The sequence below is a fragment of the Eretmochelys imbricata genome, chromosome 1 (genome assembly GCF_965152235.1).
Source record: "Eretmochelys imbricata isolate rEreImb1 chromosome 1, rEreImb1.hap1, whole genome shotgun sequence".
NCBI classification, from domain to species: domain Eukaryota; kingdom Metazoa; phylum Chordata; order Testudines; family Cheloniidae; genus Eretmochelys; species Eretmochelys imbricata.
The window spans coordinates 259,899,654-259,923,599 of record NC_135572.1 but is presented as its reverse complement, the minus strand read 5'-3'; the positions used below and the strand labels follow the sequence as shown (position 1 = coordinate 259,923,599).

At 47.4% G+C, this 23,946-nt stretch overlaps 1 protein-coding gene across 1 annotated transcript; it reads left to right on the top strand.

The window, feature by feature from the left end:
• Nucleotides 1-865: 865 nt before the first annotated feature.
• On the top strand, nucleotides 866-18,033 carry LOC144274315 (uncharacterized). The gene is made up of 4 exons (XM_077833096.1): nucleotides 866-1,244; nucleotides 5,134-5,208; nucleotides 8,844-8,987; nucleotides 17,962-18,033. The coding sequence occupies exons 1-3, from the start codon at nucleotides 866-868 to the stop codon at nucleotides 8,903-8,905; spliced, it is 516 nt and encodes a 171-aa protein (XP_077689222.1). The 3' UTR covers nucleotides 8,906-8,987; nucleotides 17,962-18,033.
• The last annotated feature ends 5,913 nt before the right edge of the window (nucleotides 18,034-23,946 follow it).

The window sequence follows — 23,946 nt, the reverse complement described above, 5'->3', positions numbered from 1 at the left end:
CTTCCCCTACCCTATTTTTTTCCAAACACTAATGTCTCAGTCCACTGGGGTAACTGTTACCCCCTCTGCCGGGGTTTTGCCCTCTGACATCCCCTGGCAGCGCCTCACCCTGGGGCTTAACTCCATCTCCTTTCCTCCCTCACCCCTTATTTTGCCTTCAGTTCCTATCCTAACCCTGCTTCCAGCTGCTTGACACCCTCCCCCCACCAGTCAATTTTCACCACTTGCTCAGACCTTGGCCACCCCCCTCCTCTGATTTGCCCCCTTTGCAAGCCCTGTAAAAAGCAGTCAGCAGAATCTTACGGCTAACAAGGGCAGGGTGAAGAGTAGTGGCTTCAGCAGACGTTTCTGAGCATGTTCAATTTGTGTGACGTGCAAAAAAGCCCCTCTGCTCCACACACCTATTTTTTCTTTTTAAAACAAACACTGGTGTCTCACTCCAGAAGGGGAGCTGTTACCCCCTCTGCCCCTCCTTGTGCTGGGGTTTTACCCTCTGGCAGCGCCTCACCCCAGGGTTTAACTCCGTCTTCTCCCCCCCCCAATCCCTGATTTTGCCTTCAGCCACTATCCTAACCCTACTTCCAGCTACTTGAGCCCCCCCAACCGGTCAATTTCCGCCCCCTGTTCAGTCGCTGCCGCCCCCCTCCGATTTGCCCCCTTTGCAGCCCTGTAAAAAGCAGTCCGCAGACTCTTGGGGCTAACAAGGGCAGGGAGAAGGGCGGCGGCGGCGCCTCCCGTGGGGGTTACTGAGCCTGCTCTGTAAACCACAAGCGGCACATGGCCACCAGGGGGAGTTTCCCTGCCGCGGCGCTCGCGCCAAATTTGAATTTTTGTTTTTCCCTTTCCTGAGCAGGCGGCCGTGCTGATGGAGGCGGTTCCGGAGCTGGAGCTGCGGACGCCTGTGCAAGGACAGAAGACAGCGGAAAGGCCGGGCCCGGACTCCGGTTATGACTCCAGCATCCGCTGGCATCCGCAGCGCCGGCAGGACTCGCCCGAGGCTGTGGTGGGAAAGTTCTCGCTCTCCGGAGCCGAGTGCGATTCCAGCCCCAGTAGCCCCGCAGCCGCCGCCTTGGATGCGGAGGGACGCGCAGACACCTCCGGCTGCAGCCTCCTGGCGAAGGCCGAGCCGCCTGCGAGCGGCAGCTGCTCCCCGCTCGGCGACGGCGACGGGCGGCTCCCCCGGGGCAGCGACGGGCAAGGAGAGGCTCCGAGCCCCCAGCGCCTGCCGCTGAAGCGCCGTTGTGGTGAGGGGAGAGGGAAGGCAGCAGGGCAGCTCCGTGGGGTCACTTTCCAGCCGCCCCGCTCCTGGTGCTGGCGGGCCTGTGGGCGGGTGTCCCACCTGGGGAGGGCAGGGGGATCCCTAAAGGGTCCCCCTCGAGGACCGTCACAGGCAGGGCCAGCTCCAGGATTTTTGCTGCCCCAAGCAAAACAATTTTTGGATGCCCCTATTTTTTTTTCGTGCCCCCCCCCCCGCTCCTTCCCCAATCCCCAGCCCTACCGCCTCCTCCCCTGGGCCTGCCGGATTCTTTCCCCATGGCTTCCAGCGGCTCCTCAACTTCTCCTCCCTCCCAGGCTTCCGGCGCCAAAGGGGCAAGCCTGGGAGGGAGGAGAAGCGGCGTGGCGGGGGGGTGCTCAGGGGAGCAGGCGGAGGCGAGCTGGGGGCACATTTCTAGGGGCGGCATAGCCAGCACCGGAATGCCGCCCCTAGAAATGTGCAGCCCCTAGAAATGTGCAGCCCCAAGCACCTGCTTGTTTTGCTGGTGCCTAGAGCCGGCCCTGGTCCCAGGTTAAATGGCTGGGAGTTCAGTAGCTTTAAAAAATCTAGTTCTAGGAGGAGCTGCCCCTTGAAATGCCTTTAAATCTTTTCTACTTCAAACAAGGGGTTTTTCTGCTGCTGGCTTGGAGCCTACTGCACTATGGGTACAGCTACACAGCAACGCCACCCCCACCCCTCAGCAGCTACTCTCAGAGCTCCGGTCAACTGACTCAAGCTTGCTCAGCTCACACTCTGGGGCTAGATTCTTGGCTCTCAGACCCTCCCCACTTGCTGGGTTTCAGCCTGAGCCCAAATGTCTACACTGCTATTTTTAGCCCCACAGGACAAGCCCCAGTCAGTTGACCCAGGCTCTTAGCCTTGCTGCCATGGATATTTTTTTTTTTTTTGCTGTGTAGATGTACCCACACAGACCTTCTGACTCAGGTTCATGGCTTGACCTGTATCCCCACTGCAAAATGACAGGGCCTGAACCCAAGTCATAGTGGGACTTGGGCTACAAATCACCCCCTGGGCAAGTCCTAGGACTCAGGTCCTGAGTGCTTGCTGTGGTGAGTCAGACAGGTGTGTGTATAGATGGTAGGGAGGTTTGGGTTCAAATCTGAGTTTGCACTCTGGTTTACAGTGGAATGTGTGTGTGTGTGTGTATGTATGTGTGTGTGTGTGTGTGTGTGTGTGTATATATATATATACACACACACACACACACACAGTAACTCCTCGCTTGTAGTTATGTTCCTGAAAAATACGACTTTAAGCAAAACGAAGTTAAGCAAATCCAATTTCCCCATAAGAATTAATGTAAATGGGGGAGGTTAGGTTCCAGGGAAATTTTTTTCACCAGACAAAAAACTATATTATATATATCACACACACAGTATAAGTTTTAAACAATTTAATACTGTACACAGCAATGATGATTGTGAAGCTTGGATAAGGTAGTTAAGTTAGAGGGTAGGATATTTCCCAGGGAATGTCTTACTGCTAAATGATGAACTAGCACTCGGCTGAGCCCTCAAGGGTTAAAACGTTGTTAATGTAGCCTCACACTCTACAAGGGGGCACGAATGGAGGGAGGGGATACAGTATGGCAGACAGAGACACACACCCTGTCTGTGTGAGAGAGAGAGACGCATTGCCCCGTTAAGTATTCTGACACCATTCTAAGTACCTTGCCTTTAAAACGATCAGGAAGTTGAGACAGCAGCTGCCGCCACCAAGCTTCCCCTGTCCTGTCCCCATCCTGCTCTATATGGAGAAGGCGTAAGCAGGGGGCAGAAGTAGGAGGGAGGGGGACATCCTGACATTAATCCCCCTCCTCCCCCCTCCCTTGCACAGCAAGCAGGAGGCTCTGGAGAGCAGCTCCAAGGAAGAGGGCAGGAGCAGCACATGGCAGTGGTGGGAGGGACAACTGAACTGCCAGCAATTGATAGCCTGTTGGGCAGCTGCTGCACAGCGAAATTAGGGGAGTGGGGAGCTGATAGGGGGGCTGCCAGTCCACCCTGGTTCCAAGCCCCCACCAGCTAGCTCCAACGGGCTGCTCTTTCTTCAAGCAGTGGACAAAGCAGGCAGCTGCCAAACAACGTCTTAAGGGAGCATTGTACAACTTTAAATGAGCATGTTCCCTAATTGATCAGCAACGAAACAACATTAACTGGGATGACTTTAATTGAGGGGTTACTCTGTGTGTGTGTGTGTGTGTGGTCCCATCAGCAAGGGAGAAACAGACTTTCAAAGGAGATATGTACAAAGTTATTGCAAATGCACAAAAAATCTGAAAAAATAGGGTTTTTTCTTCTAATCTCTCAATTCTAGTAATTCTAATAGACAAAATAATTCAGAGATGTATGAAACTCCAGTCCTGTAAATTGTTCCATGCAAGCATGGAACTTGGACAACTAGTAACTAATAGCTCAGTGGTTCTCAAACTTTTGTATTGGTGACTCCTTTCACACAGCAAGCCTTTGAGTGTGACCACCCCCTTATATATTAAAAACACATTTTTTATATTTAACAGTTAAAAATGCTGCAGGCGAAACAAGGTTTGGGGGTGGAGGCTGACAGCTCATGACCCTCACATAATAACCTCACGACCCCCAGTTTGAGAACCCCTGTAATAGCTGAATCTGCTTTTTAACTTTTTGAAATGACTAGATTTCAACTAATGGTGTCCCTTTTTAAACAACAAAAAGACTGGTTTAGTGCTTCAGTCTGGGAATTTATCCTTACAAGGCCCATGTTCTGTACCTGGCTCTGCCACTGGCTGTGAGGCCTTGTCTATACTGCAAATGCTTTGCCAATATAACTGTTCTGGTATAGACTGGCAGAGCCTGTTAGTATAGATGCAGGATATGCCAAAAGAAGATTTTTTTTGTCACTACCATAGTGGCACCTCCCTGCATGATGTTAGCTCTCTTCTGTCAACACAGCTGGGTCTATGATGGGGGTTTTGCTGGCACAGTTGTGTCTGCTGGGGAGGAGGATTCACATCCCTGACCTCATAGCTAGGCTGACAAAACCTTATAGTGTAGGCCTGACCTCATGATAGTGATCTTGGGAAAGTGACTATGGGTATGTCAAGGCTATGTCTACACTGCAGTCAGGAGATGTGATTGCAGCACTTCTTACACAAGCTAGCTTTGATCTAGCTACAATGCAATAGCATGGCAACTCAAAGCCAAGCAGTCTCTGATCTGGATGAGTGATACGGAAGAAGTTTCTTACAGAGGGAGCAGCTTGTTCCCATTCTGCACATTGCAGCATGTATCATCTGCCATGCAGATGGTTGGTAACATAGTGCACATTGGTCTTCTGCTGATGTGTTGTCGCGAGGCACCTCCCATATATTTAAATCTCCATATCTCTGTTTACCCATATTTGCTTCACAAGGATGTTGTAGGCCTTACAGAGATACTGCCAACCTGAAACTTAGTCAGTTTCAAAAAAAAAAAAAAAAAAAAAAGACTTTAAAAGTAGTTCCTGGTCCCACACTTAATCTTGAGTCCCCATGATACTGTATCTAACTTTACCGTTATAGTTTTCTGTTTTTAAAATGTTTTCTTTTCTCTTGCTATCTGAAAGTAACACAGAGACTGACTGACAATGAAGAGTGCTATCACATAAATAAAATATATTGAAAAATAGAAGTAACTAAATTTTTCTTTAATTTTTCACTTATCATCATCATTGGGATTACTTGTTACAATGTTCAGACAATGTCACTGTTTAAAGTAGATGTAGTCATTTTAATTCCTTAAGTGCTCTGAGAACCTCCAATGGAAAGTAATGTAAAAAGACAAGGCATTCATAAGCATTATATTCAGAATAATAAGACTTGGTGCTGACTCTTCTGATTTCAGGTCAGTACTCCAACATCCTCTGGAAAGTAATAGCTGGTGTACAGACTGTGGTTATTTTGGTGTTGCTTCTGACAGGTAAGGGCTTTAGAATAAGGGGAGAACATCTCCTTGGCTTGTTTCTAGAACTGTGAGAGTGAAACTAATGCAAATGCCCACAATATGAAGAAGGCTTAGATTCTCCCTTGCATCCCTGGCCAAAACTCCTGATGGTACATTAAGTAATATATAGCACTTGCATGACACTTCCTGGTTATCGGATACACATTTAAAATCTGAACACCTATCTCAGGTTAAGTATCGGTATTTCCATTTTATTCAAGCTTCCCAACCTTAGTTTGTTCCACCCCATACTCCATTCACTAAACAATGTTGATTTTTGAGACCGCTAAATTCTTACTGTAGCAGCTCTCTGTTAATTTGTATTGTGTGCTCACTCTCAGGAGAGTTCAAATTTGGCATTTTCTTTTCTTTTGTATACTCCTTTCTAAACAGCAGCAGAATTCAAATTGGTTTATCAGTTCATGATCCAAAATACTTAAAGCATTCTAGTTCCAACTTGAATTACTATATTTTCTTTCTCTGAAATTCCCCTCATCAGCTTAATTGGATTCAGTAGTCGTTTTGTCCCCTCAAACTGTTTTATAGTGTTCTGTGTGCAGCTAACCAGAAAGGATTGAAAACTACAAAGTTACAAGGACTGGTAACTGATATCAAATCCTGAATCAATGCCTAGAAAACAATCAAGTCACAGTTCTGAGGTCTGATACCTTAGAAAACCAGCAGGACTAGAGAGTTCTGCTATGTATTTTAGGGTAGTGCCCATTATTAGCAAATGCACAAGTGGTACAATAAAGATGGGAAAAGGTTCAAAATATAAAGCAGAGAAATAAAACAGAAATGTATAAATAAAAAAGTCAAAAGAGCTAGGTAGATATGATACATATTTTAGCCATTCGATAGCTTCAGGGTCAGCAGTATGGAGTATGAAAAGGTCTCCTGGTAGACCAGCAGAAGATGAGCAGCCATTCAGTAGATGTATGGTGTCTCCAGGTGCACGTCAGCTACACAGATGGCTGTTCCTGAGTCCCGAGGTGTGGTCATTTCCTGCACTTCACCCTGCATCTGAACTGGTTGAGCTTGCCCCAGAGATAGCATGGCAGCTCAAAGCCAGGCAGTCTCTGATCTGCATGAGTGACGTAGAAGGAGTTTCTTACAAAGGGAGCAACTTGTTCCCATTCTGCTCACCACAGTGTGATCGCATCTGTTGTGGAGATGGTTGGTAATGTAGTACAAGATTGGTCTTCTGCTGCTGAGTTGTGGCGAGGTGCCTTGTACATATCTTTGAAAAGTAGCAATTGTGGTGTCAGGTTTTTTGCTGCAATATAATGCCTGAATTAGGTGATGAGATATTTGAAAGGACTGGCAGCCGCTCTGTGCTGGTTGGTCTCATAGCCCTTGTTGTTCTCATTGTCTGATTCAATTGCACATCAACTAGCGTTGTGCTTTGGTGTGGTTAAGCTCTCTCTGCACAATACTATATTCTCCAACTGAGTAGCAGAGAGCTACATCACTGTACTATATAAACAGCATATGCCAATGGAAAGCTAAAAACAAATGTTGTGTGCCATCACGGTAGATACAAGCCTTTAAATCACACAATTCATTAATATCATCCCTTTTCTTCCTAGTTCTCAATTCTGAACTGATTTTGGTAGCTGCTGTGTCAAATTATTGGAGCTCGTAACCAAAGCTTTATGCTACATGAAAGCAACTGGGAATTGCAGTGGGAATATGTGGCGGTTCAATGACAAGACAGGACACAGCTTTTAGCAAGCAAGCAGGCTGGTCTACTAACCGACTTCTGCCTGTCAGGTTTCCACCTTCCCCTTTATTCTCTCTCTCCCCCCGCGCATTACATTCTCCAACAGATAAAAGGAATACACTGGCTTTGTTTAACATTCTTATTTACCAATTTCTATCTACCACATTCCTTGCTCTCGGGCCTTGAGCCCAGTCCTGGGAGGCATCCCACGGTTCATGCCATCTGGGCGAGATTCCAAGGTTGATGCCCTTGAGAGGAGCTGTGTGTGCACAGGTCCAGCACAACACTCCGGGTGTGCCCTGAATGTTGCCAAGCGCATGAACCTTGTATGAATCCTACAGGAGTACATGGGTATGAGTGAGATTGGAATTTGGTTCCTGTCTCTTGCTTCATTTTCTTCAGTGTATTCACTTTTCTGTCTCATCTGATGCTTTCTTTTGTATCTCTTTGTTTCTTTTCTTTCCCTTTCATTAGCTACTTTCTTTCTCTCTCTCACATTACGTTTTACTCTCCACTCTGCTTCTTCACTTTTTTTTTCCTTCTAGCTTTAGAGGTAAACTGCAAAAGAAAAATAAGGGATATGGGCACTTTATTCCCAGCTGCATTATTATTTATAGAGAAGGACTATGAGATTATTTTTAAATGAAGGGGTTTGTTCTGCTTGGTTTTTTAAATGAAAACTTCAGCTCTTGCCTTCTCGGAAAAACACTGTGAGCTCTATGCATAAGATAAGTTGCCAGAGGAATAACTTTAAAAAATGTTTGTTTGTTTTTTCTGGGTTTTTATATGTCATAAGAAACTAAAGACAACTTCCCCACCCTTTTCTTTGCGTGTCACCTTTAACCAGTTTTTCCTGTCCTTTTTTCCTCCGTTCCTGTCCTTTCTTCCTCACCCATGCTTCCTCCTCCTCCTCTACTCCAAATGTGTTCAGAGGAAAACCAAAAGCTGCTTTCCTTCTCCTTTAGTCTGTGAGGAGACAAGTCAAGACTTAACTGCAGCTCCAGATTGCCAAATGCAGCATTTTGTTCTTTCTGCATCCTGTGTGCAGCACAGAGGGAATGACGGTCACTTCAACTGCCTGCAGAGAGCAGCACTGCTACTAGCTTCAGAAGGAGAAGAGGGAGCACTATGCCACTGACTTGCTGTCTTCTGGCCTTTGGGAAAATGACTTGCTCTTCTGTCTCAATTTCCCCATCTACAAAATGGAGATAATATTTGCCCACCTGCCTAGGGTTGTGAGGATTAATTAATAGCTGTATAGTGCTTTGAACATATAAATCACTATTTATAAAAAAAAAATGCTAAGTATTCTGAAAAATCAGGCACTCTTATTCTGGCATAAGAACATCCACACATGGAGTTAATCAGGAACAGCTATTTTGGAATAACTCCCTGTGAAGACAAGCTCTTATTTGGATTTTTGAAGCTATCACACACTAGTGCTTTACAGCCTATAGAGAGAGGAATCATTTCTCCCACCAGTGAAATGCAGCTATCACTGTAAGTGCTATGTGGCAGCTGTTTAACAAGACACAGCAACATTGCAGAAAATTTGGGACAGAAAGTGGGTCTATCTTTTTATGGCTTTCATACCACAGCTTATCACTAGGGAAGCAGAGCCCCTAGTGAAGAACATTGTGCCCTTGTGAAATTGCAAGACACAGGTAGGGTGGTTGCACTAGGTACCTATTCAAATTTAGTTCGTCCAGGACAACGGGCACTCTAGAACTTCAGCTGGAATTTCAATGATATTCAGACTGAGGTTTAGTGATATTCAGGTGTTCTACTCTATCTCAGCAGCCTGTAATATGGCTGAGGAGAAAATAACATGTCTTAGAATGTGACTATGCTGTTTGCCTTATGTCTCCCAGGAACTCTCTCTCCACAGGTCAGGCAGTGTCCAGAAGACTGGATATGTTTTGGAGGGAACTGTTATTATTTTTCCACTGATACAAAGAGCTGGGATGCCAGTAAGGAGTACTGCACCTCACATGGTGCAACACTTCCTGTGATAAAAGAGAAACTGCAACTGGTGAGAATGTGAAACTATTGTACCTGTTTTAACAAACATCCCATTACTGACTTATCTTATGTACCTAATGAAGTCCGTTCTGGAGGTTTCTTGTATTGATTATTTGTACAGCAATATAAATGACTGTGGGAGAATTATAGACAAGACAATGCTGCACCCACAGGCTAAAGGTAAAATATTGCATTATCATCCTCTAGAAATAGAGCAGGTGGGGAATGTTCCAGAAAGTCAAAACAGAAGGTCAGTGTGGTGGCAGGTGAGAGAGAGGATTAATAGGTATTTGGGATGGACCACTTATCTTCACAGTCACTTGTAAAATAGTGGAACAAATATTCAGAGGAGAAAACATGCTATTCTTCCACTACAGGATATGAATAATTCCAGTTGAAATCAATGACTTATGTCTTTTGGGATAATTGGGGCTCAGAGTGGAGCCAATAGTAATGGCATGAACATAAGAAAGTGGAGACTGAATGTTTGGGTATGGGGTATAATAGGATATGAAGTAGTTTTTCCCCAAGGGAAATGATGGCAACCCCATTGCTTCAGAACCTCAAAACTAGAGTTGACAGAACACTAGAAAATGAACTACAGGGAATAGTCCTTCACTGGCCCTTTGGAGATGCAGTAAATGACCTCATAGTGTTTCTGGGATCAGTCAACCAAGAAACTCTGTTGTTTAAAGGGTGAGTGCCTGCTGAAAAACTGTTCTTAAATAATCCTTACATGGAAAAGCCCAGTGGCTATCTCCTTCCCATGCATGGGTGATAAAATGACAATCAAAGTTTATAGTGCAGACGAGCTAAGTATGGGCAATGGGATGCAAATTTAGGAATAATGGCAGTTGAATAGGGTAAGAGGAATTTGTGGAGATGTGCAGGAAAGTATGGTAGTGAGAGCCCTGGAGCTGGGGCTTTCTGAGGACTTTTAGAATAAAGTGGTGACTATGTGGAAACAATCTCATTAGCCTCTGCTGTTGATGGAAATGACGTTTTTGTTTTTTTTTGTGAATTACGGTGGAAGTTAGTTCTATGTTGTGCAAGTCTTCCCCTTCAAAATAGATCTTTTCAATTCCATCTGTGGAGACAATGGCGGCCTTCCAAGATTGCATTTATCCCTACGTTTTTATCTACAAGCCCTATAAAATACTGAAAAGAGTAAGGAGGAAGCAAATGGATTTCAATAGAAATCTCCGTGGACACAATATTAGGAACAGGAAGAAATTAATCCCCTGTCTTTTTTAATAAGTAGACTACTTCGTTTGAAATACCACTTACTCAAGTCATAATGCGAATAATCAATACTCCTGAATAAGGCTGCGAGTCTTTCACGGAGGTCACAGATTCCATGAATTTCCGGGACCTCCATGGCTTCCACAGTGACCGGTGGGGCTGACCCCTGAGCTGCTGGCCCCGAGCAGCGGCTGGCCTGAGGGACTGCCTGAACAGTGGCCCCAGGGGCCACGGAGCAGTGGGTGGCTGGTGCCCTCCAGAGCAGCTACAATAGTCATGGGTATTTATAGTAAAAGTCATGGACAGGTTACAGGCCATTAATTTTTGTTTATTGTCCGTGACCTGTCCATGACTTTTACTAAAAATACCCATGACTAAATCTTAGCCTTACTCATGAACCAAGAGTAGGATTTGTGAGGGAGTGTCATTCCCCCAGGAATCCATAGCAATGAGTGGGGAAAAACAGTTAGTCACCTTTTTTAACTGTTCGAGATATGTTGCTCATAGCCATTCCAATTAGGTGTGTGCGTGCTGCGTGCATGGCTGTCAGAAAGCTTTTCACCTAGCAGCATCCGTTGGGTCAGCTGTGGAGCCCCCTGGCGTGGCGCCTCCATGGCGCTCAATATATGACCCTGATGACCTGGCACCCCCTCAGTTCCTTCTTGCCGGCTACTCCAACAGAGGGGAAGGGGGGCAGGTTTGGAATGGATATGAGCAACACATCTTGAAGAACAACAGTTACAAGAGGTGAGTAACCGTTTTTTCTTCTTCGAGTGATTGCGCATATCGATTCCAATTAGATGACTCCCAAGCTTTACTCAAGCGGTGGGGTCGGAGTTAAGGAATGCTGATTGTAGTACCACCCTACCGAAAGCCATGTTGTCCCTGGCGTGCTGGACAATGGCGTAGTGCGAGGTGAAGGTATGCACCAAGGACCAAGTTGCTGCCCTGCAGAGTTCTTGGATCGGTATTTGGGCCAGGAACGCCGCTGGCGAGGTCTCGGCCCTAGTGGAGTGTGCGGTAAGAGCTGGGGTCAGCACCTCAGCCAGCTCATAGCAAGTGCGGATGCAGGACATGATCCAGGAGGATATTCCTTGAGAGGAGACTGGGAGGCCTTTCATCCGGTCCGCCACTGCTACAAATAGCTGGGTCAATTTTCTGAACGGCTTAGTGCACTCTGTGTAGAAAGCTAGGGCTCTGTGGACATCAAGGGAATGCAGCCGCTGTTCCCGGGGACGAGCATGAGGTTTTGGGGAAAAGACGGGTAGGAAAATGTCCTGGCTGGTGTGAAAGTTCGACACCACCTTGGGGAGGAAGGCTGGGTGCGGTCTGAGTTGCACCTTATTATCCCTGTGGAGACCGTGTAAGGTGGTGCTGAGGTGAGGGCCTCCAGCTTGGAGACATGTCTCGCGGACATAATGGAGACCAAGAAAGATACAGGAGGGAGCACATGGCCAGTGGTTTGAACAGGGGCCCCATGCACCTTGAAAGGGCCAGGTTAAGATCCTACGCAGGGACAGGCTGACAGATCTGAGGGTATAGATAGTCCAAGCCTTTGAGAAAGCGACCAACCATAGGGTAGGCGAAGACAGAGTGGCCAGATGTGCCCAGGTGGAAGGCTGAGATGGCAGCGAGGTGAACCCTTACAGATGACACTGCCAGGCCTTGCTGTTTCAGGTGCAGGCAGTACTCTAAAATGAGGGGTACCGGTGAGGGTGTGCAGCACTGGTCACACCAACACAAAATATATGATGGCTCTAGTAGAGGGCTTCCTGCTGCCTAGCAGGACCTGCTTTACTTGGTCCAAACACAGAAGCTCCACGAGGTTCAGCCATGCAGTGTCCAAGCTGTGAGGTGGAGGGACCGCAGGTCAGGAAGACACAGGCAAGCATGGTCCTCAGTGAGTAGATCGGGAAGGAGAGGCAACATGACCAGTATGTCCACAGACAGCTCCAGCAGCATGGTGTACCAGTGCTGGCGAGGCCATGCTGGAGCTATCAGAATCCGCTTTGCCCTCTCCCTGCGGATTTTCAGCAGGACTTTGTGCACGAGAGGGAACGGAGGAAAGGTGCAGAGCAGGCGACCTGTCCAGGGTAGCAGGAATGCATCCGTGAGGGAGCCTGGGCTGCAACCCTGGAAGGAGCGGAATGCTGGGCACTTCCTGTTGCATCGGGTGGCAAACAGGTTGACTGGGGAAACCTCCATCTTTGGAAGATGGGGTGTACAACATCCGGTCGGAGAGACCATTCGTGCAAGTGGAAGGATCTGTTGAGGCGGTCCACGAGCGTGTTCTGGATCCCAGGAAGAAAGGACGCTACCAAGTGAATGGAATGGGCTATGCAGAACTCCCATAGTCAGATGGCTTCCTGGCAGAGGAGGGTCGAACGCTGCCCCCTTGCTTGGTGATGTAAAACATGGCCGTGATGTTGTCCGTTAGAACCGCCATGCAGTGACCATGCAGTTGGGCCTGGAAGGCTTAGCAAGCAAGGTGCACCGCCATTAGCTCCCTGACGTTGATATGGAGGAAGAGCTCAGTCTGTGATCATAGGCCCTGAGTCTGAAGGTTCCCCAGATGTGCTCCCCACCCCATAGCTGACGCATCCGTAACCAGGGACAAGGAAGGCTGGGGGCTGTGGAAGGGGACTCCATCGCACACCGCTCAGGGGTTGAGCTACCAGCGAAGGGAGGTGAACACCTGTCCCGGCACAGTGACCACTGAATTCAAGCTGTTGTGCCCCGGCTGGTAGGCCAAGGTGAGCCATGCCTGCAACGGCCTGAGCCGGAGCTTGGCATGCCGGGTCACGTACGTGCAAGAAGCCATGTGGCCGAGGAGACTCATTCACGCTCTTGCTGTCGAGGTTGGGTTTTGCTGAAGGCCTTGAATGATGCCCGTGATAGCTTGGAAACGGGACTCCGGTAGGAGGGCTCAGGCCTGAACTGCGTCCAGCACCGCCCCAATGAATTCTATCCTCTGGGTCGGTTCCAGGGTCGACTTTTCCACGTTGAGGAGGAGACCCAGCCGTTTGAACGTACACCTGACCAGGCAGAGTTGGGACTGCACCTGTTTTCTGGTGCGGCCCCGAAATAGCCAGTCGTCGAGGTAGGGATACGCTTGCACCTGCTGTTGACGGAGGAAGGCAGCCACGACCGACATGCACTTGGTGAACACTTGGGGGGGGGGGGGGAGGGGGGCTGTTGAAAGGCCAAATTGAAGGATCGTAAACTGGTAATGTTCACGGTTGACCAGGAAGCACCTGTGCGCCAGATGAATTGATATGTGGAAGTACACATCCTTCATGTCGAGGGCGGCATTTGAGGATCCAGGGAGGGGATAATAGTGCCTCGGGAGACCATGCGGAACTTCAAATTTACCATGAATTTGTTGAGCCCGTGCAAGTCCAGGATGGACCCGAGGCCCCCTTTGGCCTTGGCGATTAGGAAATATTGGGAGTAGAACCCCTGGCCCCTTAGCTCCCACGGAACCTCCCCTACCGCTCCCATGGCGAGGAGTGCCTGACCATCCTGAATAAGGAGTTGCTCGTGAGAGGGGTCCCTGAAGAGGGACAGGGAAGGGGGATGGGAGGGTGCGTAGGAGCAGAATTGAAGAGAGTATCCCGCTTCCACCTTGTGAAGGACCCATTGGTCCAAAGTTATTTGGGACCACGCACGGTGGAAGTGGGATAGACTATTCAAAAATGGTGGGGAAGGATCCGGGGGTAAGTCCGGTACGCCATCCTCGAGCGTCCCTTCAAAAGGCCTGCTTGGAATCCGACGATGGTTTGGTCGGGCCCTGGCCTTGTCCAGACGGGGGTCGGAAGGCTTCCTTCTGCTATTCCGTCCCCTATGCCTGTAAAAGTCCTGCTTTGGTCAAAGAGGGTAGGAGTGCTGTTGCGGCTGCTGGGGCTTGAAGTCCTTCTGTTGGGTTGCCAGGGCGTGCATACCGAGGGACTTCATAGTTGCCCTCAAGTCCTTTAGCGTATGCAGCCTAGAATCAGTCTGTTCCGCCAACAAGCCCACCCCGTCGAAGGGCAGGTCCTGCAGAGTCTGCTGAACCTCAGGCAGCAGGCCTGAGGCTTGCAACCAAGAGGTGTGCCTCATGACAACTCCAGAGGACAAAGTATGCGCTGCTGAGTCCGCAGCATCCAGTGAGGACTGCAAAGAGATCTGTACCACCGTTTTGCGTTCATCAACAAGGGCCCCAAACTCCTCCCTGGACTCAAGGGGCACAAGCTCCTTGAACTTGAGCATTGAGTTCCAGGAGTTGAAGTTATAACGGCTCAGGCATGCCTGCTGGTTGGCAATCCTGAGCTGGAGCCCCCCACGTGGAGTCCAGCTTGCGGCCAAACAAGTCCAGCCGCTTGGCCTCTTTCGACTTGGACGCTGGGGCCTGCTGACCCTGCCTCTCTTCATGGCTGCAACCACCAGGAAGCAGGGCTGCGGGTGCATAAAGAGATAATCATACCCCTTCAAGGGCATGAAGTACTTGTGTTTGACCCCCTTGGCCGTAGGGGGGATGGAGGCCAGGGTCTGCCAGATGGTTTTGGCATTGGCCTGAATGGTTTTGATGGGGGGCAGGGCGGACCTTCCGGGGCCAAAATGTCTACCAGCGGATCCTCCAATTCTACCACCTCCTCTGCCTGCAGGCCCATATTGCGCACCACCCTGCGCAGAAGGTCCTGGTGGGCGCAGCTGTCTATGAGGGGTGGCCCAGAGACAGAGGTGCCTGCTACGGCCTCTTCAGGGGAGGATGACAAAGAGGCCAAGGGGGAGGAGAGGGTCATCCCAATCTTCCTGCTCTTTGGGAGCTCAATGCCCTGTGTTGCTGACCACCTCCGGCTCAGGAACTGGAGTTGGAAGTGGTTCCGAGGGGGGAAGGAGGCATGATGCCTCCTCTGCACCCCTAGAGATGGGCCAACTGGTTGAGGCTTCTGGCACCCTCTGTTCAGAGGTGGGCGACCAGGAAGCTGGGTCTGGTGGTATGCCCACGGAGTCCAAAATGGCCACTGAGTTGGCCCCTGCTATGGCCCTGCTCCCACATCGGGGCACCCACGGTCCAACCGGCGCCAGTCCTGCTCTGAGTACTGAGACGCTCTCTCCAACCCCGAGGAACAGGATTGGGACCGCGAGGACCAGGGCAGCGCCGCAAGGCTGGGGAGCTGTGCCGGGACTGGGAGCTGTTCCGCAAAGGCAACTGGTGTGCGGAGCGGTGCCATGACTGGTAGCATTGACGCAACTGGCGTGCGGAGCGCTGCAGGGACTCCTAGCAGTGCCGAGATCTTGAGTGGTGCTGAGGCTCGACCAACAGTGCTGACCGTAGGATCAATGCTGGCTTGCCTCAAGACGGTGCCATATACTGAGGCACTGGAGGCTTGGTGTGGAGCAGAGGAGACCCTGGTGCCGTCATGGCAATGAGGTCCCTCGCGGCCGCAAATGCGTCTGGGGTGGACGGCAGCTGGACATCCACAATGCTCGGGGTTGGGGAGTCCAAGGGCACCAGACTCTACGGCTCCCCTGTGGGGCCGAAGTCAATAATGCCGTGGCCACAGACTGCCCCTGGGCGCTCCTCTCTGGGACATACCACAGCGGCCGGCTCCAGAGGGATGGGTCTCTGGGACGGAGAGCCACTTTTCTCCTGCTTCCAGTGCCGCTTCAGTGCCGGGGAGTGGGAGTGGTGCCAGGTAGATGCCACCGGCTTTGGTGCTGAGAACAGCAGTGCCGCGGGTCTCGGCCAGAGTCTATCCATGGTGCTGCTTCCACTACTGCTGCCGGGGCGCTGCGCACCAAAGAACTTGGTGCTGGATCCTGCCACACCAAAGGAGGCTGGGAGGTGCTTAAGGCGAAAGTCCCACTCCTTTTTGGTCCTAGGATAAAACCCTTTGCAGATCCTGCACTTTTCGGCTTGGTGAGCCTCCCACAGACGCTTCAGACAAGAGTCATGGGGGTCGCCTGTTGGCATGGGCTTGGAGCAGGACTTGCAGGGCTTGGATGCCGGGGACTTGGGCATGAGAAGGAAAAGCTTTTCTCAAGGAAAAGCAGTCGGGTGGAGGGTAACCCCCAGCCCCGCAACCCAACTGCCACTAACTATATAAGTAAGAAAACAAGAAGAATTACACCTCTACCCTGATATAACGCGACCCGATATAACACAGGTTCGCATACAACGTGGTAAAGCTCCGACACGCTGCTCTGGGCAGTGTGTTAAGGGTGCTGGGCCAGGCCGGGGCCAAGGAGTTGGATAAGGGGCAGAGGGTCTCGGGGGCAGTCAGGGGCTCCCGCGCCCCCAGGGTCTGGGAGACAGGAGCTGTTGGGGGGCACTTTTGGGGGCCCCGCAGTCCCAGAGTGGCCGGGGGGATTAGCGGGGGGCCGGGAGCAGCCCGCTCCGCTTCCCTCGCCCCAGCCCCAGCCGTGTCGCTCGCGGAAGGGGGCTTGGGGGAAGGGATCCCCCCACACCCACCGGCAGTGGCGGAAGCAGCCCAGCCCCAGCCCGCTCCGCTTCCTGCCGCAGGTGAGTGCGGGACCTTTCCCCAACACCCCCCCTTAGCAACACTGCTGGGGCCGGGGCAAGGAAAGCAGAGCGGGCTGGGGCCGCATCGCTCCACTTCCCGCCACCGGTGAGTGCTGAGGGCATCCTTTCCCCAACCTCCCTGCACTCACCAGCAGTGGGAAGCGGAGCAGCCTGGCCCCAGCCTGCTTCACTCCGCCAGCTCCCAGCCATGGCGCTCAGTTTCCCGCCGCAGGTGAGTGTGGGGGGGACCTCCTTTCCCCAACTTCCCGCCGCGGCTCGGAGGTGGCGGAGTGGAGCGGGTTGGTCTCCACTTCCCACCGCTGCCAGGGGGTGGGAGGTGTGTATAGGGGTCAGAGCAGTCAGGGGACTGTGAACAGGGGGGTTGGGTAGGGGGTGGGGTCTTGGGGGTGATTAGGGATGCGGGTCTCTGGAGTGGGCGGTCAGGGAACAAGGAACGCGGGGGGGCAAAGCAAGTTCGATATAACGCGGTCTCACCTATAAGGCGGTGACCTTTTTTTGTCTCCCGAGGACTGCGTTACATGGGGTAGAGGTGTACTAACAGAACCACTATGAAACAAGCTAGGGAAAACATGGAGAACTTGCTAAGCAAGATGCCACAGTTCCAACAACTGTCACGGAACTGACGGGGTGCCAGGTCAGCAGGGTCATTTTTTGAGCACCATGGAAGTGCCACTCAAGGGGGCTCCGCAGCTAACCCGATGGATGCTGCTAGGGGAGAAAATTTCCGACGGCTGTGCATGAGGCGTGTGCACACCTAACTGGAATCAATATGAGCAATCACTCAAAGAAAAAATGTTCATGTTGACAGTGGCTTCTTGAATGATTGAATAGCATCCAGTGGGTTTTTTTGCTGCCTTAGTTGACCACCCCCCGAACCCCGATACCCAGTAAAAATAGTAAGTTTATTAGCAGCTTATGCAGGGAAATGCAGAGACTTAAGTTGGTATTGGTTGACTCCTGCTTTGTAAATGTTCATGCACGTGTTTTTGTCAACTGCTGGAATCTAGTTTTCTTAAATATATTCACGTATTGAGGCCTGAGGTCCCTTTTACCCAAAGGAATAATTGTTTTGGTGGTAATAGGTAAGTATTTTTTTTAAATTCAAATCAATAGTGAAAGCTATTCCTGTCCTGTGTAGAGCAAATTGCATAAGAAGGGAGGTTCAATTTAGGATGGGCCACGAAGGAAAAAAAAATTCTGCTATTCTCAATTACAGGAGAACATCGAACGCTTGAGACAGAACCATTACTACTGGATTGGGCTAAGAAAGGAAGCAGCAGAATGGCAGTGGGATGATGGATCTCCATTTACTAATGATGTGTATGTTTTTTCAGCTGTGACTAGAAACTTGGTGGGGGGTATCGGCATATGTCTGACTGAAACCAGAAAGAAAATGAGTTGCTGTCAAAGTAGAGTTGAGAGACATTGTATGTAATTATTTGTAATTCATCAAGACACTTAACTTCTGCAACAACAACAAATAGGTTGTTTGCTGATTGCTTCTGTCTTCAGTTGCATAAATCTGGAGCTGTAGAAATGATTGGTGATCCTGGCTTTTCACAAACATTTATCTTCAGAACAGAAGTGATTCATTCCCATTTATTTTTTTTCTTCTCCCTAGCATCCAATTGGAAAATGAAGACGCGAAGCTGAAGTGTTCTTTCCTAAACAGTGACAAAATTGTTACTGTAGATTGCACATCTTCAAGACGCTGGATCTGTGTCAAAGAGTCCAAATGAGTAGTAGTCATCTCCAGTGAAGGGTTTGTTAGTAGTGCAAGGTACAAACATAATCTGATTTTTTCCAGTGGAGTTTATTACAACTTCTAAATTCTAACAAGAGTTTTTAGAGAAATGTAGCAGATAGAGCTCTCCTGAACATAAGATCTAAAGTGCTGTAATTGGAGGCCTGTTGCAAGGTGCATTGGGGATGCCTGTAGCTGATGTGCCATCACAAGCAAAATCCAGCTCCTGTAGACATCTGCACTTATTTATTTGTATGTGTGTATATATACCTACATATGTATTATGATAGTGTTCAAAGTCAAGATCTGGATTATGCTAGATGCTGTACAAACTCAGTGAAGACATTGTCCTGAAGAGTCAGCACCCAAAAGTGTACTTTTGTTGGGGAGTGGGTGGGTGTGTGTGTGTGTGCGTGTGTGTGTGTATACACATAGTGATTCATATGTCCATGTAATACGTTATAGGTCATTGAGCCCTGGTATGAATGACGCATGCTTGACATGAATGCGTGTGTTGCAAGTTAGCAACTGAAGCAAGAACTTAAGGTCAAGGACTATTAGAACTCTTTGTGCAAAAACAATCTTATGCTCCGAGGAAAAATACTGAAAATCATCAGAAAAGGAAATAACAACAGCTGGACTGATATAATATTGTATAAGAATTGGAGGAAATGGCATGTCTTGGATCATGGCAGCCCACCCAGGATTGTCTCTTTGGAGTTGTGTGGGTAGAAGGCCTAATAAAGGCAAAGGACCGATGACGCGACGGAATGGATTATGAATGGGTGCCTATTTTTTTTTTGCAAATCGGAGTCGTTTATTGATCCAGAGAACCATGTGGATATAGATGTGATTTTCACCAGCTCCCCGCATCTTATGATCTTATCCTGATGGAAGGAACCTCGACTGGCCATTGGGAACATTCTGACTTTTGGACTCCGGTATAGTATGTTTGGGGTGTGAATGTGGAGTGAGTAAGGTTTGTTTTGTAATCAGTGAAGAACATTTAGAATATTATATACCAACACTGTTTCCGGTATCTGCTTGCTCCCCATCTCGTAGGGAGACCTCTATTACAGGTCTAACACTTAGGTAATTTACAGACACATAAAAAGATTACATTGTTTAAAAAAAAACACAAAAAAACCACAATGTGGGGGGAGAGAGAGTCTCAGCATGAGCTTTTCCCCGCCATTTATATTTTCTCTTCTCTGTCTTGCCTGTTGTTTTGTTTTTAGCCATTGTCCATGTCACTTTTTTAGTTTTTATCTCACGCCATTTGCCTCTTTGTCAGTGATGTTATTTCTAAGAAGCTAGGCAACAGTTACATACTAGGAATTTTGGTAATCTTTAATTTTTTCTTAGGAATTCTGCCCTTTCCTCACCATTTACCCTACTAGAACCTTTGGCTCCTTGGTTATATGACTTTATAACCTTTCCCTGCTCTTCCCAAATGCTCCTGCTACCTCCTCCCCGTGCTTCAACTACATCACTCACCCCTTGAAACCCTCATTTTGTTGTTAACAGAAAAAAGTCTGTCTGGATTTTTTTCTTAATTTCTAACACTGACAAGGGATTAAGGGGAAAAATAACTTTTGTTTTGTGAACAGCATTTTATGTAAATTAACGTTCACTCTTTTCCCAGCAATTTGTGTGGATTTTTCCAACAGCAACAGGGAGAAAAACTTTTACTTTTTTTTTTTTTTTTTTAATTGACTAGATTTCAAGTTCATGTTACCCACTTCAATTCAGTCCATTTCAGAGATTTGGGGGTGTGTGTGTGTTTGTTTTATAAATGTACTTGAATCTATAGCAGGATTTCCAATTTACCACAGACACAAAAGAGTTTTGTTGCAGAATTCAGCTCCCACTTGCTGGGCCTTCCTTAACATAAAATGCTCTAGAAAGCCAATTATAACTTAAGTGCTATATCATGGCTGTTTTAAGGCAATGGGTCTAAACTTCTTCTATACAGTGATCCTATGTGAAAACAGAAACAATTTTCAAGATCCTCCTTCTATCTAGCTATAAAGAAGGGAAAGGTGGTTGTAACTTCCTGAAACTTGTTTGTGACCTGACAAGGGTCACAGCTCCCAGGTTGAAAACCTGTTATCTCAGGTATCTGCCGTTATCAATCTGTGTAGCCAGGGGTGAGTTCCAGTGCCATATCTTGAATCTGTTGTTATAATTTTTACTAATTGTTTGTTCAGCTTTAGATTTCTGGGTTATTTGCCAGACACACTTCAGAAGCTAGGATCACGCTCCTCTGACAAGCTGCAAAATCAATTCTAAATCTGCAAAGCCTACAACTGTAACCTGCCTAGAAACCCAAATTGCATATTAAGGCCATGTGAGAATAGATGTAGTATGGTGTTTAGGATCCTCATGTCCCACTGAAGGTACCTGGCAGTATTAGACACTTTTAAACAGTTGGATACTTGAAGTTTGTATATTTTTAACACAACCCTTTTATCAATAACTATTTTTTAAACTAGATCATGTACACTTTTCTCAATGTATTCATTATTTTTAATTCAGAATGTGAAGCATCTTTCAGAACAGGGAGGGACAAAAATGTATAGAAGTAGCAAAGAAAGTGAGGGTGGCATTTGGCTTCTGTTTTATGTATCTACAGTGTTTGCTCATCCTGGGAAAGAATTGGACATGGGGCCAAATTTCAAAGTCTTTTAGGCACCTAAAGATGCAGGTAGGCGCCTAGTGGGATTTTAGAAAACACATGAGTAGGTTGGGTGCCTAATTCTGACTCAGTCCCATCTTAACCTTCTTAGGTGCTTTTGAAAATCCCACTAGGTGTTTATCTGCATCTTTAGGCACCCGAGTGCTTTTGAAAATCTGATCCATACATGTTTTTAAAATACCTTGTTTTCCAAACTGTATGGTAAATATAGTTCAGTTGACCATCTTATCAGAAATAATTATTATAATAAAAATCTAATCAAAGACCCTAGATCACTTTTTATAATGGTCTGGGAAAAAATATGTACATTGCAGAGATACATCCATAGAAAACCTGTGTATAGAAGTTCAGCATATTTGAATTTGATAATCTTTGATTAAAATAATTCCATTTGAATCTGTTATTTGATAATCTCAAATCATTATCAATCAGATTAATACAGGAAAGAAGACATATTTTACCACCTCCTGTACTACAGGGATAGATAAGCTAAAAGAGTTCTAATGTGGTCATAATTAATAACATCTGTGACAACTGACAGTTCTTAATGAGTTAAACATCTTTTAATGGGTCCTTAATTTCAGTCATTACAAAAAACATTTGCTCTAACAAGTACCTCTTATTAATCACAGAACATAATTAGAGCATAGGCATCCCTTATCAATCACCCAGTCTTATTTGTAACATACTTTTGTAGACACATATTAGTTTGAGGGGTCTTTTCCTTAGGCATTCAGATTCCCACAAGCTTGAAGACACCAGCAATAATGAGATACAGCCCAATACGGGAAATTCCTGAACACAAGTCACTCACAGGCTAAGAACCAATACTCTGGGACTTAGAATTCAAAGACAGTCTTTGCTAATATAAAAGATTCTGGGGTAATAGTTAATATGAAAATGAATTTAATATACAAGAAAGAGGATTAAAAAGATTAATATTTACCAACAAATAGTTGTATGTAAAACTCAGCTATATAATGTCTTTGTATATATTTTTTTGTCTGTCTGTGTCTTGTCTCTTGCTCTCTCTATTTGTTTTATCATAACTGACTGAGAAATTGAGGATTAACACAAATATCTCCTGCAATTATTCTGATCCTATTCATGCTTTCTTGCGGGGTATGGATTACTACATGGCAGTGTTTATGGAAGGGTACAGTGGTGATGCAAAGATATTGTAAACAGCTGCATCTGATGCCAATGGACTAAGCACCGAATAGCTCCCATGTTTTAACACACTCGAAAATCAGACAAGTGCCTAAATATGGATGTAACCTAACTTCAGGCTCTTATTTTTAAAAAACAAATTATAAAAACATTACAGTAGCCTGGGGCTCAAAACTTAATGTGACCTTTTCATAAGAGTGCAAAGTCACCAAAGCTTGTAGCCTGAGCTGGGCATACTCCAGTGTAGATGGCTAATCAGTTCTGACAAGCTTAATTCTATGAGTCCAGACCAACTAACTGCTGTATGCTCCATAGGACCAGTAGGCCTGGGATTAAGAACATAAGAATGGCCATACTGGGTCAGACCAAAGGTCCATCTAGTCCAGTATCCTGTCTTCTGACAGTGGCCAATGCCAGGTGCCCCAGAGGGAATGAACAGAACAGGTGGTAATCGAGTGATCCATTCCCAGCTTCTGGCAAACAGAGGCTAGGGACACCATCACTGCCCAACCTGGCTAATAGCCATTGATGGACCTATCCTCCATGAATTTATCAAGTCCTTTTTTGAACCCTGTTATAGTCTTGGCCTTCACAACATCCTCTGGCAAAGAGTTCCACAGGTTGTCTGTGCATTGTGTGAAGAACTACTTCCTTTTGTTTGTTTTAAACCTGCTGCCTATTAATTTCATTTGGTGACCCTGTGATGTTCTGTACCTCGCGGGAATACCATGCACTCCCATGTTCATCCTTATAAGATGATTGTGTGGTATCCACTGCAAAGCTTGTCATGTCAGGTGTCTTCGGAAGGCTCATGATGCACTGAGCATTGTTATAGTCATGTTATAGGTTGTAATTTCATGTATATAGTTATGGGGCTGAAAATGTCCTCATGGCTTAAAACAAGCACAGGCAAAACTCCAGGAACAGAGGAGCACTTCACACCTCATCAGGGCATGTATGGGACAAACCCAGCCCAACCTCACAGGAACAAAGGACATTGGCCTAGGCAGCAACAAAGGATCTGTTGGACTCTCCAGTGAGTCACCCCTCTTCCCTTGGTCAGTCAGGGACTATGATGAGGTAATGCCCACCTGACTATGAATGGGGTGGGGGGTGTGAAAAGGGAGAGCCTGGCTGGGTCTGGTGAGAAGCATCTAAGTTTATAAGAGCACTGAAAGTGTTAAGATCAGCTTAGAATGTGTTTTGCTTTTATTTCATTTGACCAAATTCAACTTGTTATGCTTTGATTTATAATCACTTAAAATCTATCTTTGTAGTTAATAAATTTGTTCATTCTACCTGAAGGAGTGCGTTTGGTTTGAAGTGTGTTAGAGATTCCCTTTGTGATAACAAGCCTGGTACATATCAATTTCTTTGATAAACTGAAAAACTCATATAAGCTTGCAGTATCCAGGGTGAATTACTGGACACTGGAAGACAGAGGTTCCTAGGGTTGTGTCTGGGATCGGAGATATTGGCTAGTGTCATTCGGTTGCACAATCCAAGCAGCCCAGGAGTAGAGGCTGTCACAGCAGAGCAGGGTAAGCTGGCTCCCAGAGTAAAGGATTGGAGTCACCTAGCAGATCACC